We start from the raw sequence: 26667 nt of genomic DNA on the forward strand, positions 1-26667 counted from the left end.
GATTTTGTTTGAGTTCGCCTCGTGATTTTCTAATGCCCTCTGCTGCCTAAAAAATACATTACTCAAATAGGGACAAGATTTAATGAAACGACTTAGGATCGTATTCGTTCAAACTTTATTCATTTCAGTAAGTCTGCTGTTTTACTGAGACAACGACATGAAGTGTTGTGTGACGACTCTTTTTCTGCAACTATATTGAAAATACTGAATAATCATCACTGCAAAGAGAAATATCTAATTCTTAACAAATGTTTACAATCACGAACATGCAAATTGCATTACCAACATGATTAATGTCGTTATTCAAACAGATACTTGACTAGCAAACAAAAAATGCTTCATATCGTCACAAGGCAATGTTTTTTTTAATGCTTCTTATTACAAATTGCAGCAAGTACACCACACAAATCAATTACAAACACAATATTCTTTCCTGTGGGCACTTTAATTCCATTTGGCATTACAAATACAAACAAGACAATGGAAAACAAATGATGTAACAGGATTGTGTAGAAAATGGATGACCAAATTCAGGACTGAAAACTGTCTGCTTGAGGATAAACACAATGTGACAGAGGTGTTCTAACAAAAGCAAAGTGCATCTTTTACAGCACACACCTCAATTGTTGAACTACATATTGCATGTTTTGAGGACAGACCCTTTTTTTGTGTGTTTTACTGAAATACAACTTGTTAGTTCTACGGATGTTTTTTTTTTTGGAAAGACATAAAAGCACATAGAAAGGTGTGAAGGTGACCACTGATAAAGGACTAAACCTGCAGTGCAGCCTGATGAACAAAGCATTTCACTGATGTGTCTTGGTACAGACTATTTCAGCATTTCTGAAGTTGAAATCTGTCACTCCAGATTTTTAGGTCAACACATCAAGAAGCCTTTGTTTGGTACCTTAAGTGATCACAACACAATCCCACTTGTCTTGCACACACAAACGCACACCATGTGGTTTTTACAAAGTTATCTTGCTTTAACAACCACACGTTTATCAATTTAAATTAATGACGAATTACATTGACCAGTCATGTTCTCATAGACTAATTGAAACAGTTCTTCCATTCAACGTTTCCTTCAGTGATTTTGTCAGCTTAAAACATATTCATATATTGTGCACAGCAGCTTTTCTGGTCTTTATTAGTAAAAAAAAAAACAACATGCACAGGGATGCCTAATCATGCTCTAAGATACCCTGCTATCTACAGTAGGTGGAATATTGGTCTTATATAGTGAAACAGGCAAAATGTGAGGACTCTTAAGAGCATTTAACCGGAAGCTGCAGTCACTGGAACTTGAATTCCCGTTAATTTTCAGGTCACTTCGATACGTCTTTACTTTAATTTTCATCTTACTTAAGTGTCTAACCAGTGTTTTTTAAAGAACAAGCACAATAACTTTATTTTTTTTTTTCCAGTTTTCCTGCCACATCACAGCAAATAAAAAAGGTCTGACATATGTACAATACTCAAGCTTTGTTTTTAAAATCAGTGTAATTAAGATGGAATGTGAACAAGGTTATGAACGACCCCTTAAAGCACCAATCAGCTGCAGCCATCTGTGAACATGACGGATCCTCTCACTTCATTCAAAACCACAAATGCTTCTTCTCTCCAACAGGACGCCACGGTCACACAGATGGCACGACGGCGGCGGCGGCGGCATGATTCAAGGGTGAACGTGGGAGTGGGTGAGTGCAAATCTTCCGGTCGCTCCATACTAATGCGTGCATGTGCGTCTATACACTGTACAGTTTGTGCGCTGAGAGGGAGAGAAGGGCTACTGCAAGTAGCGGTAGATTTTGAAGCAGTGGTTGCCAGAATCTGCAACCACGACATGTCCGTCAGAGGTGAGAGCCAGACCCTGCGGGCCGTACAGAGGGTCTGCTGACGTGTTGATGTAGGACAGGAAGGAGCCGCTGCCATCAAACACCTGGAAGGGAGGGCAGGAGAGAGGGAAGGAGAGAGGGAAGGAGAGAGGGAAGGAGAGAGGGAAATACTAAGTCAGTGTTCTCTTTGCATTTGGAATGACACCAGCAGATGCTTTGCCTCCCATTTCATTAGCCGTTTATAATAATAATAATAAAGTAATTACATCGTTGATTGTAGTGTGGTGAGAACTGAAAAATAATTGCAGTCATCAGCACCACTCATTTGTTGTAAAATGTAATATAATGACTAGAAGTGCACTATTTTGGCCATTGCTGCCCACGAGGAACATTTGTGTCTTTTTCCTTTTTTTTAGATAATGTTTGCTGTGTTAAAGCATACGGTGTACATGTGGGCATGGGTGTGAGTTTTCCTTAAAATCTTGGTTCGACCTATTTAACAACAGATTGAACCATTTCCTCAAGTTTGGCCTCGGGGGTGAATACGTACGTGTCATTGCCCTGCTTTCCAGCAGGGGCATTGCTGCTGTAATATGAGTTTGTGCAATGCATCAAAACCAAAGTTGTGCCAAAGCAATGACATCTTAAATTCTGTGTTTTGTTCATAACAGTGGCATGATGTAAACATAGGTTGTTATGAGCTCTGATGTAAAAAAAAAAAAAATGTAGTCAGTAGTGGAAAAATAATACTAATATATATTGTGACGTTGACAGCAGTTTTTTACGTGACACTGCACAAAATAGAAATACATAACATTTTACGTTGTTGCCAGTCATTAACAAACTCCAGACTGGTTGTAAATAAATTCCTATTTGGTAGTTATGATCAGGACTGAAGTTGGTTGACAAGTGAAAGAGGAAAATAATAATATACAAATTCATGGCAGTTTTTTCATTTACACATTTGTGTTCTTTTTGGACACCAGAGCAATTGAAGTTTTAAAGAGTTTAATAATAACTCAATTTAAATCACATTTGTATGACATCACATTACATTTGTGATGTGTAGAAATACAGTGTAGAAATCAGCCACAAAGACACGTGCTGAAGTCCAGACCTCTGGTAAACAGCAGGGGGGTAAAGGTCTGGTTCAGGGGAGACTTTGTACCGACCTGAATCCTGCTGTTGCCCCAGTCTGCCACGATGATGTTCCCATTGACGTCCACAGCCACTCCGGTGGGGGCGTTGAACTGGCCGTTGCCCTCGCCGTTCGAACCGAACTTCAGCAAGAATTCACCCTCTGTGTTGAACACCTACATTTTGGTTTCCCAACCCCCCCCCAAAAAATAGTGATACATTAACGAAGGAATTGTGTTGATAATAATTTGATCAGAGGAGAAAATCTTTGCGTACTTTAACACACTTCCACCGCTCACCTTCACTGAGTGGTTGTGGAAATCCGTCACAATGATTTCATTGCTGTTGTTGACAGCAGCAAAGTGAGGCCCTTAAAAAGAACAGACAGCAAAGTCACAAACCACACGTTTACAAAACAACCGAACCAACGGGAGGATTTTCATTTTTCACATGCAAATTCATTATTTCCCATTTAAGATTTTTCCTCACGAGATCATTGTTTTACCATAAGCGATACGACATGCTTTTTATTAGTAGATTAAAGTCTATTGGATGTTTTTAAGTGATATCAGTGAGGCACAGTGAAAACTCAGAAGTCAAAGGATAACGGGAACTGTATGGTTTTATGGTTTTATGGTTCCTGGTTCGGCATTCGTCTTCATTCCACATGCAGGTATGAGCTGGTTGCAGTGAGTCTCGGGGGAAGTGCACGTTTTACCGTTGAGTGTACCTGCAAACTGCCTGTCGCCGTTGCCTCGATTACCGAACTTGGTGACCAGCTTGCCGTTGAGCTGGAAGAGGAAGACGCAGCAGGCCTTGTTGTCCACCACGATGATGTGGCCGTTCCTGTCCACCGACACGCCTTTCGGGCCCATCAGCTTCCCCGAGCCGATCTTGTTCTGGAGAAATCGCAAGATTTTACGTTTCTTTTTTCTTTTTTTTTAAAGGCTCAGAGTAAAATGTGTGTGTGTATTTTAACCTAAGATGTAGTTAAGAGTTTATATAAACATACAACATCCAGGTTTGCATGTGTATACTTTAACAGAGTGCAAAATGAGACATCCTATGAATACACACACACGAGAGATGAACAGAGGCTGAGAGAACAGCTTCATTTAGTTAATAAATCACAGGCTGAGCTCAATGGAAGATGGCAGCGTTTCATATTTTGTTATTTCAGCCCGGCAGTGACTAAAAGTAGGAAAATGAGACAATTTCCAAGAGTCTATACATGCACACGGCTAGAACTGTTGACTTTCACTATTAAATATGCACTTTCTTCAGTGAAGCTTTCGCATTTAGGAAATGGACGAATGGAGGAAGTGAAACGTGTGAAAAGTGTGAAAAGTGTGAAAAGTGTGAAAAGTGTCGTGGGTGTGAAATCTGCAAATGATTCACAGATGTTAATCAGGGCTCAGCATGTAAAGTACTGAATCTTTTTTTCCAACCATTTTAATTATTCTAAACATGTTATTCAATAGAGGAAGGGGGGGATATAATATGTAATATCAGTATTTATGGCAGTAAGCGCTGTGGTAATGCCCCATTGTTATTGTTATTGTCCCTTTGGTAAAACACAACATGTCGGTGAGGGGTGCACACACAGTTCTTTGTTCTTTAGCTTTTCTAACTGTGTATCGCATTAAAACACTTTGTCCCATCGAGCGCCTCGGTACCAAATGAAAGATAAAACCTTCAATCCTGACTCACCCTGAACTTGCCATCGCTTGAAAAGATGCTGACCCATTTGTTGTCGTAGTCCGCAACGATGATGTCACCGTTTGGGTGGATGGCCACGCCGGTCGGCCGCTGCAGTTGACCCGGGGTCCTGCCGCGCACGCCAAAACGACTTTTGAAGTGGCCGTCATTGGAGAAAATCTGTTAAATGTGAAAGGTGTTGAAATAAAAAAAAGACGAGATTTGAAAAGGGATCATCATTTTGATGAAAACTAACAAGGTTCCACAAAAAGGCCTACGACAGTCGAATGCAGTGGAGGGCATAGGAAGCACTGTCAGGTAACTGAGCAATGACACGTCGCGTGTGTTGCGTGTGTTGTGTGTGTCTGTAGACGGTGGGTGTCTGTACCTGGACACACTGGTTGTTGCTGTCTGCGATCAGCACCTTCCCCAGAGAAGAGGCAGCCACTCCCTGCAGGTTAGTGAACTCTCCTTTGTTTCTTCCTTTTGTGCCTTGAAGAACATGAAATATATGAGTGGACTTACAGTAAATCACAGACGAGATAATATTCATGATAATTCCCATTAAGGTGCAATGTGTCAACTGATGGGAATTTGTTCATTATAGTCAACTTTGTCGTCTTTATATTGGGATTTATGTGGGACTACGTTTGCAGTTATTTAAATTGTTGGGCATCTCTTCTGACACTCTCTAATGTGTAAGCTGTTTAATCTACGGGCCAATTATTCTGTTTGTTTATTCATTCGTCCATCGGACTGAAGATGTGACTCGTTGGATTTCAACTAAATGTCAAGCTTATATTCTAAACATAGTTTTAGTTAAATTACTTGCATGGTGACATCATGCTTCTTTAAAATAGTTATTGATTCGTATTTTTTTTAGTCATATAATCTTACACTAATATAAGGATAACAAGGGTATGGTTTGATACGGTTTTAAGGATCTTAAAAAGACGTACATGCAGTATACAAGTGCATATTTGACCTTAAATATTTCGTACCGATTCTGAAGATGAGGTCGTCCTCGATGGGGTTCTCTTTCCTCCTGCCTGTGCTGTACATGCTGGCCGGCCTCTTGATGGCCTTCTGCTTGACGTGTCCACTGCCGGGAGACTTCAGCCTCTTCTTGACGCCCTCTGAGGTCAGCGACACGTCGATGGATTTGGTGGCCTTTATCTTGAAGGGGCTTCCTTTGATATGTTGGTCATACAAGCGCAGCGATAAATTAAAAGCCCCCTCTTTCGGAGCCGTGAACAGGTACTCGTAAGTCCCGTTCTTGTTGTCCAGAATGTCCCCTTCGCCTTTGCTCCCGTCGGTCGAGGACATTTCCGCCGTGATGACCGCGTTGCCCATTTTACACAGCTCCCCATCTTTGTCCTTGGTGGTGATGGTGATGGAGGTGGGGACGCCCACCGCGCAGTGTCGTAACCCTTCGCCCGTCGCCACAGTCTCAGACGCCACCGCGTTGGTGGTTAAGATGGTGCCCAGGTTGTGGACGGACTTCTTCAGTCCCTCCGTCTCCACGATGAAGTCCAGCTGGTCGTTCTCCCCCGGCTGCAGAGGGAGCTCCTGGCGGGCCAGCTCCACCAGGCGCTCGCTCATCTGCTTCTTCACCAGCAGCACCTCGGCCTCGGTGCCGTGGCTCAGGGCCTGCTCCGTGAAGTTGCAGCTGCTGTTGATGCCCTCCTGGCCCTGCATCAGAGTGTCCAGCTGGGCTTGGAGCACCTAATACGCACATGCACACACCAGGGGGCAGCAGGGTTACTTTCTGGTTAGAGACGCTTCCGAAAAAACAGATCAACAACCAGGCAAACTGCAGGACCTGGCACCATCACAGAAGGTGAGCTCTTGGCTCCGTTGGGTTTATGTTGGCGTGAACACACACCTTCGTGTAATTCTGCAAAACCAACAACTTTCTGTGTTGACAGCAACAGATGTTATATCTGTCAGATATTGTTGTGCCATCCTGTGTTAACTTGTCGAGATTTGTTCACATCAACCAGTTTACAAAGTAACTTATTCATTGATGATCCATGAGAAAGTTCTTGGAGTTAACACTCGGCTATTACAAAGTCACATTTAGATCATGAAATCACTCAGTCGGCCATGCTTTGGGTGTTTTAAAAGAGGTTCTTTGTTGCCGGTGCTTTTTCAGCAGATTCTCCTCATTACTGGGACGCCGCCACGCCCTCTTCAGAGAACCAAAACAGACTCACCCTCATCTGGCCGTCAAACTCCTCTTCTTCTCCAACAAGAGAGGCCATTACGCCCGGAGTCAAACGTTTCACCCTCCACTTTTCTCTTTAAACTAATTCACAGTCTTGACGCTGTCAAGCTTCAGAGGAAGAGGAGTCCAGAGCGTGTCCATGAAGAGCAGAGCTGTGTGCCGTTTCCTCGCCGCACGCGACACACCCAGAGAGCGCGCACGGCGCACTGGCTCCATCTAGCTACCAGCCACAACGCTCCCCCGGGCGCCAGTGTTTTGACTGCTCACCAGCCCGTAAATTGGAAATCGTTAGCAACCCATGTGATGGAGCAGCAGGCTCCTGGCCGGGCCGGGGGATTGGTTTGTTTGGATGGGGGCGGGGCACCAGCTTACACCCTCCCACCCATCCTACTGCCGGAGACACGGATCAGCAAAAACAGCCCGATGAGGGGCCTGTAATTTGTTAAAAGCTTTCCAAAAATGGATTATAATTAGGTTAATGGTCATTTATATTGTTTCTTTCTGTCTTATTTTCTTTTGTTGGACATTTAAAGAACCCTTTATTAAAATAAATCAGAGCCTCAGAGTTTATAAATACCCTTTAAGAGGTCAATAGCGAACGCAAAGTGATTTCCACTCTTATTATTGGGACCAGAGCCTAAACAAAACATAAAAGGCAGGACACACAACTCTCTGCAGGTGTCAGCCGAAAATACTTGGTCTCACCTTCTGCTTGAGGCCGTAGTTGACCTCCAGCTCCATCAGCAAAACGCTCTTGCGGACGTTCAGGGTCTTCTGCAACTCGTCAAAGGTGCTGTGGATGCCGGCCTCGATGGAGCTCTTCTGATTGGTCAGCTGCTGCAGGATCTCTGACAGCGTCTTCAGGGCTGAGTCGATCTCCGGCAACCTGGGAGGAACCCGAGGAATGAAGACGCACTTTTTCACAGACTGAGTCGACAGTCACATGTCAGAGCGGGCACATGAAAGAGGATGGTGTTTCTCTTGATGATAACTACGATGGTGTAACGTGAAGTAAGTCGTCATACTGCTGACGTACCTCTTCTTGACAGCGTCGAGCTGGACCTGTAATGAGGCCTTGTGCTGTTCCACGACGTCTTTAAGAGGCACAGTTGGGTGTTCTCCGTGCTCGCCACTCGTGCACTCCTGACACATGGCCGTTTCACAGGGCGGACAGTAAAATTCCATGACCTAAGCAACAGGAAAAAGTAAAGATTAAACTAAGATAAGGGGGTAAAGGCTCGGTATATTTTTAGCCTTGTTGCAGCGCGGCTGATGGCAACATCGGTTGGTCTCCCACTTTGGTCCAGACTGAACGGATACCCATGATATTTTGTACAGCTTTTCATGTTCCCCGGAGGGTGAAGCCCACAGATGATCCCCTGACATTTTTGGGATGGACACCAATGGGGTGGATTTGCCACGAAATTTGGTACGCACACATATGTTCCTCACAAGATGAGCTGTTCAGGGGGATTAGTGGTCGTCCCGTAACAGTAAGGTAGTCCGACCCCTTGCCTCACCATAGTTCACATATCGAAGTGTGCTTGAGCAAGGCATTCAACCCCTAATTGCTCCCTGGGCGCCTCACAGGGCCGCCCACTGCTCCTTTATCAAAGATGAGTCAAATGCAGAGAACAATTTCCCCAAAGGGATTAATAAAGGACATTATTATTATTAATAATATTTTTTGTGATCCTTTGACCTTTCTTCCAGCGCCATCTCCAGGTCAAATTTTGAACGCGTCCAATACTTTGGTTTATGGCAAAATAACTCCAAAACAAGGGACATTGCCATCAACATCAGCTGTACTCTCTTCAGTGTTAGCAGATATTAGCGTGCTAGCACCAGTGCTGCCCCTTGTCCCTTCATGTTCAAGTCTAAGCAACAGTAACAGGCCGACGGGTCTTACGTTGCCTCCATGGTTGGGGCAGGAGAGCAGTTGGCCTGTCGCCACAGCGGTGATGTTGTTGAGAGCGGCGGCCTCCTGGCTGCAGCTGTCCGGCGCCCGCTGCAGCACGTCCATCAGGTTGGTGATGAAGAAGTTATTCTGCAACGCCGCCACACCTTTCTCCGGCAGGATCGAGGTCTGGCGGCACACGGGGCACGACAGTGTGAGGCTGTGGGCCGGGATGTAATTCTGCAGGCACCTGGGAGGAGGAGAACGGGGAGGGGTTATTAAAGAGTGGGAGCGTTCTGTTGCATGTTATGGGAAATAAACGGCCTGGAGAAAGACGTGGGTGGTGTACTGTAGTGTGTGTGTGTGTGTGTGTTTTGCATTGAGAAGACAAAGTGAGTGGTGATGTACAGTAGGTTTGCAATTATTACCCACAAAGCAAGTTTTTACATGTCAATTTATTCATTTTTGATCGAGGAAGCCTTTTTTTTTTTCAACAAGATACTTGGTCAGAATGCAGAATATTTTATGTCATCTATTTGCACAACTGACCTAACGTGAAAATAGTTGAACAAAAACACAATCAACCAGCTCATTTGACCTGTAAAATGGATGAACGGAGGTGAAAATGCTGCATTTGATGCCACCTGCTGGTTAAAGTATTTACATGCGCAAAGTGATAAACGGACGCTTTCTACAAACTGAGTTTTAAGGAGTTAAGGAGAATGTACTGTCGCTGTACACGTGCACTTCATGAAGGCAATGTGCAGCAACATCACAGCGGTGACCAGTGTGGTCAGAAATGCAGAGACCACACTGAGCTTCCTGTTTGCTGTGGTCAGAAACGCTTTATGGCAGCGGAAACGTCATGTCAGTGTCATGATGCCTCTCTGCTTTCTGTTAGACTGCATTGTATGCATTCAGGTAGATCTTGCATAGGAGTGTAGAATCTCCTTTGCAATAACTATAAATTATGGTTAAATATATTGGTTTTAGCTCGCTGTTTTTAAGGCAGATAAAAAAAATGTAAAGCCAAGGACAGATTTATTTTTTAAAGATAAAATTTGGAATCCAAATTCACTACAAATGGGATTTCTTCCGATCCCAATAATTACAATGTGAGGCATTTATAGAACCATTTTCCTCCCACCACTCCGGAAAAGGTAATTTACAGTCCAGAAATCTATCCGTAAAAAAACGGATATACCAGAAGACAAACTGCTGTGTCGTTCAATCTGACAGCTTCATGGCTCTCCAGAAGCAGCCGGAGTCAAAGCAACAGACAGTCCACAGTTTCTCTCTTGTGTCAGAAACAAAAGGCCGGTTGTCAGAGAGGATGGCACCAACACACCCAAGTTCAGCGGTGCGTCTCGTGCGAAACAATACTCAAAAGCACAACACTATCGATCGAGTATTATTTGCTGCATCTCCCATCTGCAGCATACATTCATCACAGAACACATGCTGATCCTACTTTTGAATTTGAGACCGGATCGATTCACGTTTGCACATTTAAACCTCAACACTCTCTCACACACACACACACACATCCCCAGTTACTGCTCATAAATCACAGGATTAAACATGGACCGTAAAAACACCGTGTGACTCCACTCACCTCTCACAGAAGGTGTGAAGGCAGGGCAGTACTTTGGGGTTTTCGTAGCGGTCCAGACATATGCTGCAGATCAAGAACTGCTTGTCAATCTGGCGGACCACGGGGCTGGGAATAGTGGAGCCTTCAGTGGCCATCCTAAAACTCTGACATGGGAGTCCCTCTTCCTCTTACCCAGCACCCTGCGGAGAGAAACAGAGGGAGGATGAGACCGGGCGACAAACGACACGGCGCGCTGGAAATCTGTGCGGTTGAAAAGATCAAAAGGTTTGAAGCAAAAATCCTCCGTTTCCTCACTGAGAGGCAACGCCAAACGCACAAACACACACACCGCTGAGCGCCTGTGGCTCGAGGCTTCAACTCCAACTCATGAACATAGAAGTATTCAAAGTTAGAGACTGCTGGGTTTCATTTACATATTCTATTTTACTCTCATCAGTCAGTGGGACCAGCAGCCGGAATAAAACCAACCTCTGAGCTCACACTTTGAGAGTGAAAGTCCATTCTTGCTGTTTGGAAACTATAATCTCACCACAAAGTCTTTTAAGTGGCCGTCACACAATCTTCCATCAGACGGTTTTCCATTCCTCAAACACTTTTTAAAAAAGGGACAGACTGCTCTTTAAAAAAGGGGATAGTAGTTGTTACTAAACTTCTTGCCTCACGGTGATGTCAGCGTCCACTGTGACAATAAGGAGAGCTGGATACGACGTCGCCAATGGAAGAAAAGACATGCAGCCCAAATATATATATATATATACATACAACAACACAGCAAACCATTCACATCTATACTAATAATAAGGGTCAAAAGGTCGTTGAAAAGGTGTAGACAGTGTCCACATAGAGCTTGTAGCCAGTGCCCAGTAACTGTGTGTCAACGAGCTTCATCACCAAATCATAACGCAGTCCCTTGTCACCCTTTCCCTGGAAGTTTCCCCCGTGAATAAAAAAAATCCCAGGTATAACCATTGCTCGAGTCCACCAGAACAAAGCTTTTTTGCTTGATAGCCATGCAGGCTTTGGAGGAAACCATTCGCTCATCGATAGCAATTTCTTGGCGGGCTTCTCCTATCTCCTCATAGACAGGTTTGATTTTGCCGAGTCGATCGAAGGCCGCCGTGCCTCTCTTTTGCTCCTCGGCAGCGTCCATCGCCGAGCCGCTGAAATGAAGTGACCGGCTGATCCCGAGGAACTTCTTTTCGGTCATGACCTTTCGTGGGAATTGCAAGGCGTACAGCCGATCCCTTCGCCAGTAATCTGTAAATTCACAGCATGTAGACCACCGAGGACATGAACGAAAACGTGTCCTCTGATGTCACGTGGATCCACGGGGCGGAGGGTGTCGCGCGGCGAGTTGAGCCAAACTCATTTGGTGTTTCGAATTATGTTTTGTGATGTGGTTGTGGTGAAAAACAGCTGGAACAGCTGCAGGAAATGTGTATGTAGCTGTACGATCAAGCCGTGGTTCTGGTGAGTGGGTGGGTCTGAAGGTGGGCTGCGGTGGGGTTATGTCTTGAACGTGAATATCGCTCCATCTTTCTTCGGGGCTGCCGGCTGACGACCCGCTTCTCCCCCTCCCCCCACGGCCTCTGTCTCTTGGTGTCCCGCCGGCAGAACCTGGTCTACCCGCGAAAAAGAGGGGCGGGCACTTTCCTTCAACGCGGATTCTCGTTGGCTAATGTAGGCCCTTGAAAGAGGATATGCCGCTTTTATTGGCTCAAGGGGGTGTCAATCGGAAACTTAAGGTAATTTTGATAGCGAGCTTTCGTCAGTGAGAACATGAGAACCGGCTATTACGAGGGAAAATGCAGGACTATTTTTGTTATATCTGCCGGCTGATTTGAAATGATGCAACACCAGTTTGTGGATATTTATGGACGTAATTGTGTGTCTTTGATAAAAGAAAGTCCTCGGATGTCCAGTTGTATGACCCGCCGGCGGACCGGCGGGAACATTGAGAAACAGTCTAAGCTGCTTTCCAGGTGAAACCATCCGACCCGATAGGAGGAAAATTTGAGAGTATAAAACAGGGCAGAATTTATCTTGCTTGGCTCTCGACCCCGATGTCGGGAACCGAACCAGGCCAGTGGCAGACAGTCAGAGTAAATCAAAGCTGCAGCTGTGGCTGGAGGATCCTCATAAAAAGGCACTTTGAGTGATAAATATTTGATTATAAAGTGAACGCATGGCACCCTGTGCTCAGCACTCATCGGCGAGAGACGGAAACACTGAACCTACAAAAACAAAAAAACACTTGAATACCACCCTTAAAGGATGTGTACACAGATTTTTCATGGCTTGGTCTCCAGTTTTATCCAAAACGTCCATTTACTGGCTCCAGTGTTTTCATGTTGGACTTCTCGGTAACATTCTCTGGCAGCTAACTTAAGACACAGAAAGTGTGTCAGTGCTTCTATTGTCTCTTTGCATTCAAGACAGGCACAGAAACGGGCCACCTCTGCTGCTGAAAGGAAAGCCCCTCAGGGACTGAACTTCTTTCCATGGTGCATGCTCTCATTCTCCTCTTCTCCCTTTTCTTAATCTCTCTTATACAAGCATCCTCTCTTTCGTCCTCTCTGGGCTCGGCTAAGAGAAGCTCCAACTCCAATGTTGTGATTTGGTGAGCCTGCAATTAGAGCGGTGGATAAAATGACAGTCATAATGAAGCGGTGATGCCGTCAGCGGGTCATTACCAACGATTCCAACATGTCACGTGGCTGGTATGTGATGCGTTTGCTGCCAGATAGTTATGTGTTGAGCAGCTCAGGTCAGCTTCACAAAGCTGGTGAAACAGAAACAAGTGACTTCAAGAAGCGGAGTCATGGCTTCAACGAAAGCTCAACAATCACACACACGCACATTTGAGCAGCACAAAGTTCAAAACACCACTTTCATAAATGTGTCAAGAAGGAGAGATTGAAATGACAAGGTATAGCGGTACGCCACAAACACACCAGCTCAGCTCCCTGGCTCCACACGGCCAGATTACGCAGATTAACAAAAGCATCAACTACGACACAGATTATTAAAGTGAAATGAATAAATCCTGCCGACAGCCACAACAGAAGCAGCCCAGTGCCGACAGTGCAGAGGGCTGCAGCAGCCTCACAGCGACCTGCTCTTACATAATCAGATTGAGCTCAGCGGAGGGATTTCTGCTGGATGGAGCGGTCATCTAACACGCAGCAGAGTAAAAAGCAAATAATGACTGTGATTTTTTACCCTTTTAGCATGTAGAGACTGCCAGAGAAATGAAGTTATAACTGTGCAAGAATGTTAGCTTAAAAACAACAGCAGATATTCCAAATGTTTGGCTCGTACAACGGTATTAATGAGGACTTACAGTGCTGCATCTAGAGGCCGATCAACAGGCGTCATCCACTCCAGTACACTGACCGATACACTGGTGCCATGTGACTGAAACGGGCACTAAAAATTCCTCTGAAGCCGCCTCCATGTCAGCTCTGACGGGAAAGGATGCTCCACTCCGGTAGCAGCAACGAGCCAGATGGGAGGCAACGGGATGCGTATGAGAGAGACGGTTCCTCTGCGTGTTCATGTGTGAGGACACACACACACACACACACACACACACACACACACACACAAGAGAAGTTGCGGGGGGAGATTTAGCCAGATTGAATTTCAGTTTTTACATCATCCTTTCCAACCTCTCCCTATTTTGCTCTGCCATCACTTGCGTTCGTGGTTCAGTCCATCTCCTCTCATCTATTCATCTCTCTCTCTCTCTCTCTCTCTCTCTCTCTCTGTCTGAAATAAATGCTGGCTCACTGCAGCGCAGCGAGCATGTGCAGCATCAGGAGTGTGCGAGCGTGGGCTGGCTGACGGATGGTGAGCTAACAAATGGAAGGACAGAGAAGAGGGAGGAAAAAAAAAACATGAAAAAAGAGAGACAGCAGTTATGGGTCCCCGCCACGACCAATATAGTTAAAGCCAAAGTGATCTTTCTTTCTGTGTGTGTGTGTGTGTGTGTGTGTGTGTGTGTGTGTGTGCGTGTGTGTGTGTGTGTGTGTGCACGCATGCTGCTGACTCACTGTACTTGCAGTGACGGAGCAATAAAAACAACACCGAAAAGCATAAGCCAGAGGCGGACTATGAAAGATGAGAAACTCTTTTGGTTTTTATGAAAAGATAAAGATGAAGGCTCTTAATCATCACATCGCCGACTGCGTCATGAAGTGAATACTGTCAAGTGTTCTACATTTACGAGGATAGATCACCTTAACCATGAAACAAAAGCTTTAAACTATAGAGAACATTGACGTTCGGCTTGAAGCCAATCGTGTGTATATTTTTGGATCATCCCAGCACACTGTGAGCTGTGTGTGGTGGAGGATAGTCAACAAACTGAATGCTTACAAGTGTCCCGTTTGCAAAACAAAAGAAAAATCCAGCCTGTTCTCATTCCCATAGCATCAAATTCTGCATCTGACACCAACACACACGGCCCATGAGACTTGAAAGGAACTACAACGCAAACCCATCCATGTTGTTTTTACGCGATCAGAGAAAATAATCCGGGAGTGTGATGACGGAGCATAATGACGGGTGGGGGAGGGGAGTTGGACGGGTCCAACCAACGCAGGAGACCGGTGTTCGCGTCTTGAAAATATTGTCAGTGTGAATGTACGGAGTGTAACAAACATCTCGATTTAATAGGATTATCAGGGTGAATTGTCTTCATTGTTTTGCTTTCAAGAACATTAAATAGTGAAGATGTTCACCCTCGATGGGGGGACTCCATTTCAGACACGAATGGCTTCAATAGTATGAGAAAAAAAAATGATGATCTTATCTTTTCATATGCGGAGTAAAGGCTCCGCTCCATCCATCAGCGGATAACATCGAAGAAGTTCTTCTTATAATGCAGCGTTTCCACTTTTTCCCATTGCTAAAAAAAAATTAAAACACAACCTCGGTTGCTCTTGACAGAGTTGTTCCAGACATTTCCTGACGCCTGGCAGCTTGGAGGCTGGTCCAGTGAGCTCAAGTCGACGTCTGCCAAACTCAGTCGGTCAGAGGAGAGCGACGCAAAACAACAGGAAGCGTCGACATCAACATGGACGAATACATCCAGAGACGGACCACCACATTGTGGGTTTTGGTCTTTTCATGGGATTCGTGATCAGTCAGAAACATTTAACATATCATTGAATCTTGTTTTCTTATGCATTATGTTCTGCTGCTTTTAATGGTTTCATGTGAAGCACTTTGAGTCGCCTTGTTGTTGAAATGTGCTGTACTAATATGCTTGCCTTGCTCTGAAGGTGCTCTTACGAACAACCACATTGCTTCAAAGCCCACATGATGCGCCACAGGACCTTTAATGAAGGGTTTCATCAGCGGCCTTCAATTTGGATTATGCAAACAGCAGAGGCGCCAGCTTCTACGACAAACAACACACTTCTTCATCACTTTGTTTCTGATTTGGCTGAAATCTGAATGGGAACTAAATTCCACGGAAAGATATCAAATCACAGGACTGGAAGCTGCTCTGACTTCCAAACTGATGGTCAATGATAACATCCGTAGCAGCTAAATCACAGATATTAGTGTTTGCTGATGCCGTTGAAGGTTTTATTTCGTCAGTGTTTACAAAATATAATTTGTTTACGAGTTACAGTCGGTCAAGACACAAATTGCTGATTCAGTAAACTGCTGCTTCGACTTTGTATATACTTAAACAAAGCTGAAAGGTCATTATAGTCGCCTATAACGTTAATAATGTTCATGATCTCAGTTTAGCATGTCAGTTTTGTAGGTGTTTGGTCATAAACTAAACTATTATACAACACATTTTAATCCATCCAGTAGTTGTGGAGATATTTCCATCAAAACCATAAATGTCAACGAAAGGAAAAAGTCAGTGGGATTCATCCATCAGGGACCATGAATGTTTCCACGGACGTCTATGGCAAGCTGTTGAATAGTTGTTGAGTTGTTTTAGTCAGGATCGACATTGTCATTCTTAGATACCCGCATGGCTAAAAAGATCATGTTTGGTGCTTTAGAGTTGGTGTAAAGCTGGAAAACAGAAGGTGCAGAAGTTAACTTTTCTCTCATTTAAAGATCTAATGGAAATATGCTGAAGAGTTGTATTGTATTTTTGCCCAGGAATGCAAAAAAATATATTGCCTACCTCAATAATTTAAGTCCCTTACTTTCCCAGTAGCCAGCAGGACCATCACTAGAAGGCCTGCATGAGACACACACACACACACACACACACACACACACACACACACTCACACACACACACACACACAGAAGAGTAAACGCGTCACTTAACCTGTTTGTTGCTTCGCTGTTCACACCCACATCATCACTGATGCATCAGGACACTTCAAAGACTGCAGCGAAAACAGAATTTCCAACCGACTTAGTCGCTGTAATAGAACAAAAACAAACGGCGCTCCCAACTCCTCTTCCAGCAGAGGAAACGCAACGTTAACCAACATCGAACTTCAAGTGCAGAAAGTAGAGAATCCAGGGCCAGCTGCAACTTTTCAACCATCTTATTTCAGTTTTCAAACCTTTCTTTTATGCATGTTTTGGGTCATAATCTGGTTTACATTGTGGCTGCCGTTGCTCGTTTGCTACTCTGGGTCTCCCTCTGGTGTCCGTCCATCTTTCCAGAGCCCTGACGTCAGCGGTTTTCGCCATCTCTCCGTTTCGAAAACACACATATTGCCACGTGGCCCCGCAGCACAATGACACCGTCCAGTTCGATCGGTCTGCTGATGTTTCATGATGGAGGACTCAGTAGTTTGTGTCGGGTCAGACGTCCGAGAGTCCGGTCACATGCAGGTTCACTGCCATGTTTTTAAGTTGGCCGTTCATGGCTGCGCTTCTCACGCAACCGCTTAGTTTTTTAAAATCAGCAATTTCACGTCAAGATTTTACGGTCATTTTCACAAAACTCTGCTGTCATGGCTGTAATCTGTGGGTTCAGGGGTTTGTTATGCTAAGCTAGGCTACGCTAGCTACCTCAAACTTAAACCACATGCATGACATACAGACTTTTCCGATCAGGAAACAGTCAGATCCGCATAAAGCCCTCGTGATCAGGAGAGGACGACATGAACTGAACGCCACACTGACTGCGTTGACACTGAAGGCCGCAGAAACACACGATGTAATAAAACAACTGCTGCAGTTTGTTTTCAGCAGTTATTGCATTTTAAATCCTCTCAGCACCTAAAGCCAGATGGTGCGTCTACAAGGCTTATGTCCATGGTGACCCCGGTAATCGCACATTTCCATCAGCGCTGAACCTGTTTCATAACAAAATACTTGAATCCTGAGTCGTCCATTCTCCAGATGTTGTACGTATTAAGCAGCTCCAATAAGTTACAGCTAAATAATTAAAAGCCAGCCTTTAAAAACAGTGGAGTGTATATCCAGCGCTTTCGTGTGCCTTCAATTCAGGAGAGAGGGCGACATAACCCCCCCTCTCTCCTGAATTATAAGAACAGTCTCATGCTAATCTGAAGCATCCACTGTGGACAGGATGATGAGAGATTACAGCAGCAGAGCGAGCCTTCAGCTGCAGCATCTTTGCAAACCACAGAGGAAAGAGTCCTGGTACAGTCGGGGGTCGGGCCTCAAAAAGCAATTTAGTGAGTACTGTTGTAGCCATTTGGTTTGGGCAGCTTTAAAGAGATTTTTGGGATTAAAAAACAACTCTATACATGTACAAAAAAAAGAAAGAAAGAAAGAAAGACATGTTCTGTGCTATTCCTGTTGAAAAACTGAATTCCCTCCCATTCTTTAAAGTTTTATGTTCCAGAGAAAAAGGCTGTTCTCAGAGTGAATATGACAAATGTCACTGCGTCACTGGGCTATATATCTGTCAGCCGTGCATTCTGGTGACACAAGATAAGGCGGCGTCCTGTCTGGGTGTCCGAGTGTGTTAGCGCATGCACGTTAACTACTGACTTCTAATTCAGGCCGGCAGCGGTGCCGGCGTGGAGCTTTCTGTCAATAAAGCAAAAACTCAGAGACTCAACCTTCAGACAAAATGCACCATCGATGGTTTTCGTTTTTAAATTAGTGGATTTTTAAACCTCCTGCATGGCACTTACACTCATATTAGCAGAAAAGAAAGTTAAAAATATGATTAAAATCCATTTAGAGTGTGGACAGAGTCTTTCAATTCACTAACTCTGTGTTTAAAATGTTGTGTCCTAACTTTCTTGGTCATTAAAGTTTCAGTGAAAAAGTTTGTATTTTAAACCTGAATCCTAAAAACAGCTGTAAAGCAGGAAGTGATGAAAAGGATACCAGCGTTACAATATGATAAATAAGTCAATGCGTATCACCTTGACTGTTTAATAATGTAGCTATCAGTCATATTTCATCAGCACGATCATCATCAGCAATTTATTGCCGTATATTCTACTTCACACTCATAAAAAAAAAAAAACTAGCACTTTGAATGACACGCAACGGATCAGATAGCTGCCATAACGCACACAGAAGGTCTATTACGGCATGTCGTACACCTTTTAAAACCCTTGGAGGAGAGTCCATGGGTTACATAATGAGCAGGACTTGTTTTCTCAGCACCTTCTTGGTTCCAAGACCAGCGGAGGCCACTGGGCATAACAAACAGTAACAGGAAATGAGAGCAAAGCAAATATGTTGTGGCGAGCGCACAGTAAAGTATACACCTGCACACGTACAGCACATCTGCACAGAGTAAACCTTCAGCATGTAACCGCCTGAAACCATGTCAACAAACCTGTATTTCTAGCTCACAAGACTTCCAGGGTACTAACCTAGAGTATCGGAAACATCTTTTGAGAGGAATCCTTTCCTGTTACAGACTGAACTAAATAACACTAAATAAGGGACTTTCCCCAAACAACATATTAACAGTTTCTCTCTTCCTCCAACCACCTTTCATTTTCTCTTTCCATCCATCACCCACTCTTTCCAATCCTCCTCTCCATCTTTACATTGCAAGCACTCACCTCAGCTTCATGGCTGCTCCCCTCTCCTCCTTCTCCTCCGGGGTGAAAACAAACGCTGCTCCCGGTCACCTAAGCCTCCTCATCTCTGATGAGCTGTGTCCTGTGTGCAGTGGGCAGTGCATGTGAGAGGCCTGAGCTGTTACAATAATCCAAACAGGCTGACAGGGAGCCACTGGGTGGACGGAGACAGAGAGGGGAGGGAGGAGGCCCCACGAGGGATGAAGAGGGGACGCTCGGACCAATCAGAGGGCCTCGTGAGGCTAGAGGAGGCGGGGCCAGCGAGGGCAAGAGTCCCAGAGGCACAAAGAGGAGAAACAGATAAGGAGTGACGGAGGATCACACAGAAGGGGAAGAGAAACTTTCTAGGCATCGGCCCTCGTATGAGACGTTTCATTTGTCTTTTTGTAAAACTTCAGGTGAAGACTTCAGAACGAGGACGTCATGAACACAATTGTATCTGCATTTTTTTAAGCAAGACTCCAAGTGCACATGAGCTTTTTCCGGCAGTGAACTGCAATGACGTCATTTTTTATGCCAAAAAGAAAAAAGGCAGAGGGCCGACTTGTCAAAGCTAAAGCACAACAACGTCCCTGAAGAGTTGAACATTTGCACAATCCACTGCAGAGTGCAAAAACAAACTGTGCTAACACGTCCATTCCTGAGAAGTTGCCGGGAGAATTTAGGAGTCGGCCAAAGTCCCAGAAATTGAATCAAGATGGTCCCCCCTGTGAAAGCCACAACAACCATAACAATCCTCTGAATTATGAGTCATAAACGCAACGCGAGAGTTCAAAGATTCAAACAAGCAAGCGTGTTACTGTCTGTCCCGTTCGCCCCGGGGGACTCGCTGCACTGAAGCAAAGCTGGTAAACAAGACAGCGATGACTCAGCAGAACTAAAGACTCTTTGACTACTTTACCCAGAAATCACCAGGATGAACCAAAACAACCCTTTTTTTTTTTACATTTAAAAACATCAGTCCAGACTTAAAAATCTCAACGACTATTCAACGGATAACCCAGAATCTCTGCACAGACTCTCAGTGTCCTCAGAGGACGATAGCTCATGACTTTGGTGATTCCTTTGACTCTTCATTCAGCTCCGAATGCCGAAAAACACACCGGGCAGCGACCCAAGTTGCAATTATTACATTTTTCTGCAGCTGGGAGGCGTGTTCTTGTGTTTCAGGCGGGAAGACATTCTTTGAAGCTCAACATCTCACAGGATCCTGTACACCGACTGTCTGCACGTTCTCTCTGGCCACATTTTGCTGCTAAAAGTTAAACTATCCCCAACTTTTACTTTGGCCGGCAAAAATTCAAAGAGGCCGCAGTTTGCCGAGTTCAGAGCGGACACACGGCACCTCGCTGCTCATCTGGTGTGTTTTTCGGCGTGATATTTTTGTTTATAACCAAATACTTGCAGAACTTTTATTGCGTCAGCTGTACGTCAGATTTAGTTGCGAATAAGCAAACGTTAGGACGCTAACAACACACTAAACCTTGCTTAACATCAGCATTGCTCGCTGAAGTGAGTGAGGCACAGCTGTGCTTTGAGCGGGCATCTTGCCGACTGATAGTCATGTTTTGATTTAAAACAATGTTAATTGTATTCCAGAAAGGTAGTCACGCCAGATCTTTGTCTTCACAATATAAAAAGGTGTGTAAAGTGTGTTAAAGTGTGTTCTCGACCTGGTAAAACAGCAGTTGGTCCAAGTGATTTTAATCAGAGTCCAATGGGGATTTTATCTGAGCACTAAAGTGATCAGAACTATTCCACAACAACTGAGCAAACAGTGTGTTGAGGGAAATGATGTGAAATGATCAAAAACTCCAAAGCAGCTTTTCACAACTGGCTGTTTATTAACCTCAAGAACCATCAAATCATTGAGTACAAAAACAGAGTTGAAGTTTGGGCCTTTTTGCAGTATTCACAATAGTGTTAATATTAGTGTATCATTACTGAATGTTTGGAGACATAACAGTTGAAATATCTCAACACATGATGGCAAAAGGAGCATCGGGTTCAGACACCTGCTGCCGAGAGAGCAAGCCCGCCCCTCATTACCACATTTTTCATACTTCCATCTTGGCAGAGAAACAATAACAAAATCAGTCAGTCTGTCTTTTAAGGTTGAACACGATCACACACACACACACACACACACACACACACACAAACATTACGAAACACAGACGTATGCCACTCGATAGTTTCCCCGTTTCTTGAGAGCTTTAATCTTATTGGCAGGCCACAAACCATGTTTGAAGTAATTACCCGAATGCATCCGTTAACCCTCTCTGCGTCCACTCTCACTTCACTGGATTACTTGCGGCACAGAACATGACAATGTGGACACAGGCGTACTGTGAATCCATTTAGCTTCATGTGATGTGATCAAGTCAAGGAAAACCAACTAAATGACTGACTGACACACGTACACACACACACACACACACACACACACACACACCCCTTTGATCCTTTGGCTTAAAGCATAAAGAGGTGATCAAAAAATAAGAAAACAAACCAAAAAGCAGACAAACGACAGAAAAATGAACAGAAATGTTTTTACGGTGCCCAATAAACGTGATATGGCTCGTGGTGTTTTCGACGACATGAACCAGCAGGAGATAGTTTGAGGAACTAACTGGAGCCCCGTGAGTGGAAAATTAGACAACCGGTATAACAAGAACACCACTTGTGGATTTCTCAATGTTGTTATGACGACTTTTTCACTCGTTCCCTTGAGCAAAGAACACAAAGACGAGTTGCTCGACCTTGATGCGAAAAAGACTGAAATGCAAACAGTCGGTCTGAAAGACAAACAGAGGTCAGCCTGGACACAAACACTCTTGTGCACACCAGCGCTGGCTGCTGTCAACAACCTGCCTTTTCTTTGTATCGAAAAAATAAAAATAAAAAATCTAAATCTGAGTTTTTTAGAAGCTTGGTCGGTCCTTATGGTCATTCTTTGGGTGGGCCGGGCTCCTTTTGTGCAACGCTGATATCCCCTGCTGGCTGGAGCACGACGTGCACTCTACATGACGTTAGCTTAGCTTAGCATAATGACTGGAAACAGAGGGAAAGAGCTAGCCAGGCTGTCTCCAGCGTTCCTAATAATACCAACTTTTATGCACCTTGTTTCATCCAATCAATCCAGAAACTAATGCGCCAACATTTTATGTTGTTCGGGGAGTCATGTGCCTTAAATATTTGTAGAGGAACATCCTCTTGTCTCTGTCAGCCCACCTAGTCACTGCCACAATTTACCAAGAAATAGGCCACCAGGAGACTACTTTGGTGGGATGAGGGTGGGCGGCGCCTCCGAGAGACAGAACGCAAGTTATCGATAAATTATAGAACGACACTCTTTTTTTTCATAACCGATGGCATCGCCCATTAGTTTGGAGCAGGTGACTACACCTTACATATTTAAACAAGAGACTTACTGACTTGATTTATTAATAATAGTTAGAGTTGCAGCGTTAATGTCATTGCATTGTATGCATGTTGGTATCGACAGGCAATCGCTGAAAACAGCAATAAAGACAAAAAGTAAAAACAAGGAAATAACCCCTAACATTGTGTTTACAATGCCAGCGCTAACCAGATTAACACCATATGCTCCGTGGCACTCAGGTGTTTGAAGCAGACTTGTGAGCTTTGCTCCCGTTAGTGCAGCGTCCACCGACTAAACAGCTGTGTGAGTGAAAGAGTGTCAAGGCCTGAAGTTCCTATTGCGTCTAGCAGGAACTGTTAAGACCCTGAACACACAAGCACACTGTGGCGTCTCCAAATCCTTCACAGTCAGACACTCTGAGCTACTATTCAGTCCCGACGCGCTAAACTGGCTGATGACCAGCGCTGATCAATTAGCTTGAACCAGAGCTACGTCGACGTAGCGCTCACAGCACCGAGCCCATTGATCCTGAGAGGTTAAAGGGTCACGGCCTCCAGGCACTGGACAAGCTGAATGAAAACATCAATAACACTCGAGCACGTTTGCAACGGAAACAGACGCGCTTCTTTAACTGGGAGACCAAATGCGCACCGTCACTTTACTTACTATGCAAACAAAAACGTTACTGCAGGAGAGACGGTAACACACGACGGTCACAAATCTTCACACACTTAGAAAGAAACGGTTCATGACCAAAGTGCCATTTTTAACTTGGCTGAACTTCAAAGATACATAAACAGAACTAAATGAAAGTAAACGTAAGAAGATATTAAGTACCTATAACTTAAGACTAATAGTTACATTTAATTATCTTTTTCAAGGTGATCGGTTTCCCAGATTTTCTTTAATAAGATCAACTTGTCAGATTTTACGGCGTTCACTCAGTCATCAGCCCTGAAAGAAATCCTACCGAGTATTGCAACACTGGTGCGAGATAACACGTGCGTTTTGTTGTTTTGCTGATATCCATTCAATAACCCTAACCCTATTGTAAAAAAGGATTCTCACACACACACAAAAAGGACTTTTCAAAATAGTTTCAATAAGATGTAAAGAAGATAAATCGTAGGGTTCATTCGGTGCCAGCTTTTGATACTTGAAACTGTGACACATCTGACCTTCGTCAAGTCTGTAATGTTAAGTATTTGTTGGCAATATGCCAGAGAAATCTCCGACCAGACACAGTCTGTGATGATTGTTGGACTGGAGTACTCACTAAAGAGGTGTTACATAAGAGCGCACGTGTTTAATTAAAGAACCTGAGCAGCCTTCACGTAGGACACTGCATGCATTGTGACTAACCAGACAACCCTGGTGTGCAACAGTGAGATTAAACTTACACGTTGCATCACTAAGTGCACAGCGTCATCTGGGCGGCTTCCTAGATTAGCAGGCGAATAGTCGCTCAGTTGCAGCGCTGCATCTGCAGCACAGCGTACTGCAGTGGCGAGAGAGTTCTGCAGCCTTTTTCTGAATCACCTCCACTTCCTGTTCCCAGAACCACTCGAGCACCTCCAATGTCACGAAGGCTTAAAAGAAAAACAGCTGCGGTAGGAAAACGAGGGATCAGACATCAAAAGGAGGGAAGGACACAGAGATAGAGGCAGAGGAGGAAGCAGCCAAATGCAACGAGACGTTAATCCACTTTAAGTGCATCTCGGAGGATGAATGGAGCCATCTAATTGTGTGAATACGGGCTCGGTCATGTGCTGCTGGTGGACCGAAGTGATGTCAGTACTGCAACTAAACATCGTCTCTATTGTGTAATGCATAAAACATTGTTCCTATCAATTAATCATGTTTGTGGAATCATTAGCCGGTCTAAATATCATCTTTTATGTTTTCACTTCACAGTTCTGCATTATGGGAAATGTTTCTCTCGGCTTACTTGCTGAAAGTTCGATGAGAAGGCACCACTTCCACATTTACCTACGAAGCAAGAACCAGGAGTTGATTAGCCAACTTTAGCAGAATAGATCAGATATTCCTTTATTTTTCCCGCTGTGGAGAAATTCACAGGATTAATAATAATAATACGATTAATATTTGGCACTAGAGTCCAAAAACTGTGGGGCGCTTTAGAGGTGCTAGTAAGCTTCTTCTAGTCAGTATCATCCAACATGTCTACTACTTCCTGTCGACAGCTTTTTGAAGCACTGGTTCCTCAAGCTTTCTCACCCGACTCCCTCAGCCATAACAATACCAAAACAGTGATGCAGAAACTAATAAAAAGTTGACACTGATCGACTCAACATCATCCAGAACTTCAGCTGCATGTTTCTTTTGAGGAATGTTTCTGGTGTGCAACAGAAACTCTGCTCATGTATATTGATCATTAAGTCAAAAGCAAGGTATGGATTTTCTGCATGTTTATTGACGCAAACAAATCACATGTGCATCAAACAATATTCATAGTGACTAAACCATTCATGGCAGCTGAAATGCACTAATTATTCCACTTGTGTGTAAAGATGTATTCAACTTTAACATCAGATCTAACTGCACTTATAGTGATCACTGAACATTAAATATCCCTTCTTTAAAATGCAAGAAAACACACAATTGCTCTACTTCACAGTAGCTTTATAGCCAAAGTCTCCTTTTTTAACAGAAAAATAGAAATAAGTATTGATACAGAGAGTTTGCACATCAATCATAACACGGCAAAGCCATGTGATGCATGAGATCCAATTGGACTCAGAAGTCAGGAGGTGCGTCAGTACAGAGGTCCATTCAAGTTTCTACTGGTTTAAGATGCTGACACACACAAGAGAGACTGCTGTTTATCATGCACAACGCAGAAAGAGTAGCACTTTGTACGATTGGATGCATATTCAACGTTAATCCGGAATTATTATTATTTTTTTTTTTTTTTATAAAAGCCCCTTCTGGCTCGTGCATTTATCCAAAAGTCTGACATAGAATCAAGTGTGCGTTTATTTAATCTTAACTCACGTTTTCTGATGGAAGACGCGCATCACGCTGCGGTTCACTCACCTATGTGTTATTTCATCTGCCGGGTGAGAAAACTACAGTGACGCACGCGGATGTATCAGATGACGGGCGGTGATCTTTTCTGGACTTTTCCCAGTTTAACTGCTGTGGTCGTCTCTCTTCCTCTTCCTCTTCCTCCGCCGCCGCCGTCCTGCCTGCTGCTCTGCTCACACACGCACACACACGCGCACACACACACACGCACACACACACGCGCACCGAGAGCCGCTTCACTCACTTCCACCTCACTTATTAAAGGGATCCGACCCGCCGACAGTAAAAGGGAAAGGCACCCGCAGGCCGGATGCAGTTCGAGCTAATCCAGCCACGAAAAAAACTAAACAACTCATCAATATTATATTTGCGCGTAAAAATAGACGTCGTAAATTATTTCTGGTTTCCTCTTCAGTGGTTATACAGGCCGATTGCGTCATGGCATGTTAGGAAACTACTGCATGATGGTTACTAGTTAAAGGGTATCCTACAACCTAAATACATACTACTACTTTTAAAGTCATATTTAAGAATGTAGATCATAGATTTATTTTAATGGTTTTGTCTCTTCTTTTTTTTTTTAAAGTATTGCCCACTAAACAAATGGTTTAAACATGTCTGCAGCTGAGTGGGAGTTGACTGATGACGTCATTTTTTGGGAAATCCTTGCACTGTGTTAAGCAAATAATAAAGCTTGACTGAAGTGTTTGTACTGTATTTTCATTGCTGCTTTCTGTTAATGTCTGGTGAATTTCTCTATTTTGCAAGATAATTTCTTATTAACAAGAACAAATTATATTTTAAAAAA

At 44.0% G+C, this 26667-nt stretch overlaps 1 protein-coding gene across 4 annotated transcripts; it reads right to left on the reverse strand.

The window, feature by feature from the left end:
* Window positions 1-426: 426 nt before the first annotated feature.
* Window positions 427-25983, reverse strand: trim2a (tripartite motif containing 2a). 4 transcript variants are annotated; one of them, XM_068588907.1, is made up of 12 exons: window positions 25869-25983; window positions 10413-10591; window positions 8810-9047; window positions 7937-8088; window positions 7606-7786; window positions 5675-6398; window positions 5062-5165; window positions 4686-4853; window positions 3694-3874; window positions 3275-3345; window positions 3011-3151; window positions 427-1942 (listed from the first exon to the last, which is right to left on the reverse strand). In XM_068588907.1, exons 2-12 carry the CDS (start codon window positions 10544-10546, stop codon window positions 1790-1792), a joined length of 2247 nt encoding a protein of 748 aa, XP_068445008.1. In that variant the 5' UTR covers window positions 10547-10591; window positions 25869-25983; the 3' UTR covers window positions 427-1789. The 4 variants fall into 4 exon arrangements, with proteins under 4 accessions (XP_068445008.1, XP_068445007.1, XP_068445006.1 ...); XM_068588906.1 differs by lacking the exon at window positions 25869-25983 and adding an exon at window positions 19409-19561; XM_068588905.1 differs by lacking the exon at window positions 25869-25983 and adding an exon at window positions 13756-14265.
* Window positions 25984-26667: the final 684 nt, after the last annotated feature.

This window comes from Clinocottus analis, unplaced genomic scaffold (assembly GCF_023055335.1).
Source record: "Clinocottus analis isolate CAN_PGR_092001 unplaced genomic scaffold, fCliAna1.0.p SCAF_22, whole genome shotgun sequence".
Lineage (NCBI taxonomy): Eukaryota > Metazoa > Chordata > Actinopteri > Perciformes > Cottidae > Clinocottus > Clinocottus analis.

Bases quoted from the DNA above. Each gene is read 5' to 3' on its own strand.
- trim2a (XM_068588907.1), bottom strand. From the start codon at position 10,546: ATGGCCACTGAAGGCTCCACTATTCCCAGCCCCGTGGTCCGCCAGATT. The intron at 3,152-3,274 runs GTGAGCGGTGGA...ACCAAAATGTAG, and splicing joins TCCACAACCACTCAGTGAAG to GTGTTCAACACAGAGGGTGA. The intron at 1,943-3,010 runs GTCGGTACAAAG...CCTCCCTTCCAG, and splicing joins GGGGCAACAGCAGGATTCAG to GTGTTTGATGGCAGCGGCTC.